The sequence below is a fragment of the Priapulus caudatus genome, unplaced genomic scaffold (genome assembly GCF_000485595.1).
Source record: "Priapulus caudatus unplaced genomic scaffold, Priapulus_caudatus-5.0.1 Scaffold3455, whole genome shotgun sequence".
NCBI classification, from domain to species: Eukaryota; Metazoa; Priapulida; class Priapulimorpha; order Priapulimorphida; family Priapulidae; genus Priapulus; species Priapulus caudatus.
The window spans coordinates 2,981-10,345 of record NW_014580516.1 but is presented as its reverse complement, the minus strand read 5'-3'; the positions used below and the strand labels follow the sequence as shown (position 1 = coordinate 10,345).

General features: G+C 42.2%; 1 protein-coding gene across 1 annotated transcript; it reads right to left on the bottom strand.

Moving 5' to 3' along the window:
• Positions 1-2,329: 2,329 nt before the first annotated feature.
• On the bottom strand, positions 2,330-7,111 carry LOC106819445 (alpha-1-macroglobulin-like). Its single transcript, XM_014824078.1, has 9 exons — positions 6,843-7,111; positions 6,262-6,342; positions 5,355-5,523; positions 4,860-5,072; positions 4,454-4,566; positions 3,738-3,825; positions 3,222-3,302; positions 2,918-3,023; positions 2,330-2,727 (listed from the first exon to the last, which is right to left on the bottom strand). The coding sequence occupies exons 1-9, from the start codon at positions 6,869-6,871 to the stop codon at positions 2,684-2,686; spliced, it is 924 nt and encodes a 307-aa protein (XP_014679564.1). The 5' UTR covers positions 6,872-7,111; the 3' UTR covers positions 2,330-2,683.
• Positions 7,112-7,365: the final 254 nt, after the last annotated feature.

Sequence of the window (7,365 nt, the reverse complement as noted above, 5' to 3'; positions counted from 1 at the left end):
GTGGGTTTCTTGCTGAAACCTAGGTTCTTGCTTCCACAACCTAGTTTCTTGTTCAAGAAACTAAGATTCCAGCTATAACTGCGGGTACGTTATAGGGCTAGAAACCAGGTTTCGTGACACGAAACGTAGTTTCATGGCAAGAACCCTGGTTTCTTGAGCAAGAAACTAGGTTTTGTGAGCACGAAACCTGGTTTCGTGCGAGGAACCGTGGTTTCTCGAATTATGATACAAATGGCTTCCCATAAACGCGCACGTGCGATGAGAAGGGGCGGGGCGGCATGTAGGTCAGAGCACCGCGCTAAACATAACTGGCTGGCGTGAAAAACTGAAAGCATAAATTCACATAAATGAATAAGTTGTCTAGCTTCGTTACTCTGATTCCCGCACACGCTCACCCGTTCCTATATCATCTAGTGCAATTTTTGACGTATCATTCCTAGTGCAATGTGTACATAGCGATATTGTGTATTGTAGACACGAGGTTTGCATTAATTAAATCAGTTAATAATTTTATAACTCCGTTAAGATTATCGGCCAGCAGATTGATTCTTGTAATAACTAACTAGGCACGAGCGATGAGGTTGAGGGAATGTGTGAAACACAGTCTGCGAGGGCAGGCGGGAGTGTTTATGCACGAGCGGCGGTTGTTTGTGTACGCATTTGGCACACGACCGAGAAGCAACTCGGCTCTCCCCGGAGGAGGGGTTCGACACAATAGAGAGATACTCCTGTCTTGTGAAATAGAGAGCGATCGTGGGTGTTGGATCCTTGTAAGGATGGCCCGATCAATTACCCACATAACCGACGGTGTACATAGGGATGTACATGGGGATATTCTAAATCGGGGCATCTGCTGGACAGTTTCGGACGTGCACGAGGGGCTGCAGGGATGGTTCCTTGTTTGGACAGGGGTTTGTGGACGCTAAATTTAAGCGTGTATATATATAAGACAGTTCGAGCGAGCACAGTCAGTGTGCCTAACATTGTCTGTGTTGCAACGTGCATCGATTATCAGTCTGTGAGTATGTGAGTTCTTNCCCGCACACGCTCACCCGTTCCTATATCATCTAGTGCAATTTTTGACGTATCATTCCTAGTGCAATGTGTACATAGCGATATTGTGTATATTTTGAATATTTTATCAACCGTGAGTTTAAGACTACGCGTAAATATTTATGCTAATATATATATAGTAAGCACATGAGTGTAAAATTATTAATTATATTGCGATGGACAAAACAAAGGCACAGCTGTCATGTAAGATGGGAAAAGGCATGTATTTTACTACAATAGCCACACTTCCAGGCGCACTGAATCTAGAATTGCATGCGTATTCATTTCAACTGTCTGTATTACCATGTTCACAATGTCATGTTGCTGTTATTTATATAGCATGTTGTTAACGCAGAGAACACTTTGATACAAAAAACAAGGATTGAAATTCAGTTATTCAGACATTGATAAGAAACTGTGAATAATTGCTAAAGCGTATCTCTACGGGGTTACAAACAACATAACAAAACAACGTGCATTAATTGTTGGTTTCAAGAGCCTATCAATTGTTGATATATATATATATAAATGATGTCATTTCGTTGTATATAGACGTAATTCAAAATTTAAAATATAAAAATGATCTGAATAATTATTATAACTTACAGACGTGTACGTGCCTATATTGTGTATTATTTAATGATGTGCGCCATTTGATTCAAGTAACCTACTTCTTTTCACAAGTGTCATTAATTATTTAGGTAATCTATGCAATTAATCATAGAAATATATAAATATGCTATTATATATATATACGTATATGTATATACGTATAATATTATGTATGTGTATATCTATGATCTCTGGTTTCTCTCCGAATGATGAGCTGTTTTACACGGCGAGGCCTCTGATATTGGATGAGAACGGTATAGATTCGTGTTCGTAATAATCTATAGAAGTCTCTAAGTTACCGAATCTTAAGTATTTAAGTACATCAAATATAACTGTCTTGGTCGTTCTAGATATATAATATATATATATATATATATATATATATATATATATATGCAAGTAAATGCACAAGTCTTGGAAGTTAAATATAATATCCGTACAGCATACTGACACATACAAACTTACCCACCTTCGCCTACTTGAACAGCTACTAACCTAGCGTATATCAATTTGAATATATAGCAAACGATTGCTATATAATCCCATTTTATCAAATCAAATAACTGTATAGGTTTTGTCATTGGATATTTTTCTGTTTTTAACGTGAAAAAAAAAATGCTATAGTTATAAGACGAACCAACAATAGAAAATAATGAAACAATCATTGCCTTAAATAATTTATTGACCAAATAATATGGATAATCACACGGAGGAAAGACGATTTTCACGAAGTCAAATATTTAAATACTGCTCATGCCATGCATGAACTATTGGATATGCTTACGGTATCACTATCATGACTAGCCAAATTTCATACCTGCTCTTATTTTTTCCCATAATTTTATGTTTAAAAACGTCCCGCAAACCTCAATAGATATATAGCTGTGACGCATACTTTTAACACAGCCAACGATAACGTCTCTGTCATCGATGGTAATTAATAATGTGACAGTGATGCTTTCGATTGTTGATATAATGATATCGATTTCCGTATCCCTCTGGTCGCTGCATTAGCTGCTTACTTGCATTCATCTATGCTGTACAGAGTCGAAGCTGCCTGTTCTGTAGAGATAAATGAATACAATGAGCTTACGTGGTGGATTTTATATGCGGTAAATAACATGGGACACGATGAGCTCAATACATAAACGAGACAAAAACCGAACGCAAATGTTTTCTTTGGATGCTTGCGAATGCGCCCAAACAACGGGAAGTGCGTGTTCACTGCACTGGCGCCACCTAGTGTACGTACCTGTCTCGTAGTAGTCGTACACCTTCACAGCGGCAGGCTTCACGTTTTCCACGTCCAGATATTTCTCCAGTTGAAAGGTCACACACACCTGCTGGCCTGGTTCGAACTATTTAAATAAAAATAAATTCATATTCGTAGCTATTCAATGCATATTTATTCCTATATTCATGCAAGCTATCATAGCCTGACCACTACTATTTTCAACAATTCTAACTTATCTAGGAATTTATTTGAGCTAAAATGGTTTGCAGTTAATTCTGGTAAGGGTGTGTTGGAAGTTAATTATAAGTATGTGCTCACTCACCTTATTCACGTAGATATCAACAGTCTTGCCTTCAATATCGAACCGCTTCAATTGGGAACCTTTACTTGGCTTGCCAATAAGCTGCAGGAAAACCCCAAAGTAAACTCATCTAATGCTTATAAACGCAAACGTATTCCTTAAAACCGCGAGGAAAACCTCAACTCGTTTGACACGCTGTGAGAATTAGCTACCATCTACTTCCATCACACCGAAGCTTGTTAAAGCACTCAAAGTAGCGTGTGTGTGGAAAAGCCACGCGCTACAACTTATAACTTCCTCGTCCTAGATGTTTATCACGAGCCCGATGCAGATATGAATATAGCATTCCGTAAACGTCCTCTGTAACTGTTTAATCACTATAGCATGGCGCATTGAAGAAAATTGAAGAACCAAGTCAGGCGACAACTGCGGGACGAGCTAGATTGCCACAATAAATACGCGTGCTGGTTGCAATATTTGACTGCCGAGTGATTTAAAAGATAATAATACATATAGATAGGTAGAGAATTACATTACCTCCCGCAATGACGCCTTCACTGGTGAATATCCGGTGACCATATTTACACTGATTATAGCCATATTTGATGGTTCCTCACCAGTAAACCTACAAGACCAGATATATAAATGAAAAGCTTCGAATACACATGTTATCAAAAGCCTCTTTATTATTAACTCTTGATGATATTAATATCACACGAGGTCTTAACAGTGGCGTAGTTACGGGGGGGCCAAAGGGGGCCATGGCCCCCCCTGTTGAGCCGAAAGTAAAAAAGAAAAAAAAGAAAGAATTGTTCTACTAAAAAGAGAATTGTCGTAGTCAGAATGAAGGCTGTACATGTACTCAAAAGTGCCTCAAATACCATCTCCTGCGATCTACATTTTCAAAAATTTCTGGGGGAGGACCCCAGTGCCCCCCGCCTGTGTTTTCCCCCTCCACTTGTAATCCTGGATCTGCCATTGAACAGCTACATATCTAGGGAGCAGAGAACAACGAACACAAATGTCCCCTGTTAACATGGCGCCCAAAACAAAGATTGCAGAGCTGAGAGGTGGGGGAGCATAGGGTGTGGAGAGGGAAGCGGAGAAACCATTAAAATATTAAGTCATCAACTATTTTGCGCAGTTCGCTGTTTTTGCCCCCCCCCTGTTAAAAAATCCTGGTTACGCCACTGGATCTTAATAAGCACAATACACAGCAGGAGCACGTTTGGGTAAATTACGTAAATACTTACGTGCCACAGGCTGTTATCTCCCACGTCTTACAGTTAGTCGTCGTGACATCAGCACTGGCTGAAAATACAGGAAGCCTTCTCTTCTCTTCGAACAGGTTGTAGAACACGTTGCCCTAAATCAAGAAACTATAGTAAGACATGATATCTGCATATGCTGGGATTCCGAGTCAGTATAGAATGCTTGCTATAAGGTCATAACTTGTAGCTCTCGTTGGTTCACAGCACTCATTGCGATCGGGCTTCAGAACGAAATAAACTGTAATTCTCAATAATTCTGGAAAGTTCTTCGCGTTATCTGGAGGGTTCTATATGCGTTATCTTTTCATTCATTAACGCGACCCAACGCATTCACTAAGCTGCATACCGTGCTGCCACCTGTGAGCGGATGGTGCGGCCCAACGCTTACCTGAATGATGACGCATCGTGACCCCGTCACCGTGACCTCGAGCTTGCTGGGTACCGAGGGCACGTCGACCAGCTGCTGGACTAGGCTGTTGATGCTAGACACGCTCACGGCAGCGTTAACGTCGTCACCGCTGATCGCGATGTCGCTGCTGGTTTGAGAACCGAAGAACACCATGGCAAACTTGGAGAGAGCCTGCAGTGCGACGACAGTCTCCTGCATAGAAATATGTGAAACCTGATTGAGCTAAGGTACTTTTCATCACACACAAGGCTTACTTCACACACAGAAGTACGTTCTCTGCATTTTCGGCAAGAGTCAAGGGGAGGAAGATTCCGTAGGGGTAAACATTGTTGGGTTGCATAACATAGAAAGCTTTATATTATGCTCTCCCGATTCAGGCATGTTCTTACGAGTTCTTTGACGATTCCAGCCTCAGAGATAATTTCTAAACTTGGCTGCAAAAGGACACTCATCAGAATTATATAAGTTGAGCACCTGTGTTGACGAGAAGCCACCCCGAGAGTTTTGCTGCTGCGTTATCCACCTGACGATGGTGAGAGGCAGCGCTGTGTCATCATTTTCCATCTGCATCAGCGTCAGCAGAGCGTATGCTGTCATCTCAGTGTTTATCGCCTTCTTCTCGGCTTGCCGGTTCCATGGCAACCTACACACGCGGAAGGGAGAACAATTTCAAATGTGATTTCTGAGGGTGATTCCGAATTTGTGAACTGTGATTGTGATTTTCTGAATTGTGGTGGTTGCGGCGGTGGTAGTAGTAGTAGTAGTAGTAGTAGTAGTAGTAGTAGAAGTAGTAGTGGTAGTAGTAGTGGTAATGGTAGTAGTAGTAGTAGTAGTAGTAGTAGTAGTAGTAGTAGTAGTAGTGGTAATGGTAGTATAGTGGTAGTAGTAGTAGTAGAAGTAGTAGTAGTAGTAGTAGTAGTAGTAGTAGTAGTAGTAGTTGTAGTGGTGGTAATGGTAGTAGCTGCTAGCTTTATTAAACCAATATCTTCATATATATCGGACACAAGCTGCGATCAGGCGGTCACGCACTTGTGCGGTATGCATTCTTTTGACATAATACAAAACTTCGAGGCCGACGGTGCATCACACGGCGTGACCTTGCAAATTCCATCCGACCGCTTATTAAATACGCTGCGCAGATTAAGGGATCTTCGCGTGACAGTTATTATACGAGCACGACAAATTACCGGACAGCGAGCAGACTAGCTAACACTGGACTCCCGCGCGTGTCGATCGGATCGACAGATCGGCGGACGGACAGATCACGCGCAGAGCGATTTAGTATGTAGATCACGTGAGTACGAACATAAGCACTACGACCGTGATTGTCAAACTGTCGCGACCGTGATTGTGAATGATTATAACTTGCGACGATACTTACGTCACGTCCACTGTCTCTGGTACAGCCTTCTCCCAGTGCGTCGTTTGTGCGGTCTCGTTTCGTACAGCCATCTTAAGCAACCTATTGAAATATGGCTGGCGTTACTGCATCGTCGCAAAATCAGCAAATTCGACTATGGCACTGTAAAGTATTGCGCCATGAGTCACGCCTTACACGACATAAGGGTTTTCAAACATTTTCCGTATGGCCTAATGTGTCTTTAGAGGCCTCGTCGTAGCAAGTTGGTAACGCAACATGCTTACCTACTTTATTTGCTTTTCTCGTTTGGCTCGCGGCTAATAAAACTCAAACCGGTTGAAACGAACATGTTGGATCGAATAGGTAAGCACGCAACTACCATGTTTATTTAGAGGGGCGGTTTTTTAGGGACGCGGAATTGGACCATTTTAATTATCTGGGAACTAGAAAATACCAGATAATTATTTTCGTGAATAGGGAATCAAAGTAAACCGGGCCGCGGGGAACAGGGAAAGGGCACATATTAATACATGGGAAACTGAGAATGGATCCATGGACGAGTGCTGATCAGGTGCGGCTGTAATAGTTGCATTAGCGATTACCTATCAAAGTATTCCTGAGTTTTGGGCATGTCGCCGTGTCGGGCGTACGCATAAGCCACCAGCGCCGTGGTGTAGGCGTCCTCGAAGGTTTCACTCTCGATGCAGGAGAAGGCAGCCGAGATGGCGCGCCCTGCGTCGGCCACGTTGGACTCAATCAACGACGTCACGACATAGGCTGTTAGCGTCGCCTTTGTTTTCGCGTTGCCAACGCCTCCCTGTGAACACACGACCCATACATGTAGTACGATACACGCAAGAGCATAGGTATAACGTTANGTAGTAGTAGTAGTAGTAGTAGTTGTAGTGGTGGTAATGGTAGTAGCTGCTAGCTTTATTAAAGCAATATCTTCATATATATCGGACACAAGCTGCGATCAGGCGGTCACGCACTTGTGCGGGATGCATTCTTTCGACATATTACAAAACTTCGAGGCCGACGATGCATCACACGGCGTGACCTTGCAAATTCCATCCGACCGCTTATTAAATACGCTGCACAGATTAAGGGATCTTCGCGTGACAG

Excerpts from the sequence above, each read along its gene's own strand:
- LOC106819445 (XM_014824078.1), bottom strand. The coding sequence starts at position 6,871 with ATGCCCAAAACTCAGGAATACTTTGATAG. Across the intron at positions 4,567-4,859 it reads CACGATGCGTCATCATTCAG|GGCAACGTGTTCTACAACCT; the intron begins GTAAGCGTTGGG and ends TTCTTGATTTAG. Across the intron at positions 3,303-3,737 it reads TGAAGGCGTCATTGCGGGAG|CTTATTGGCAAGCCAAGTAA; the intron begins GTAATGTAATTC and ends GTTTTCCTGCAG.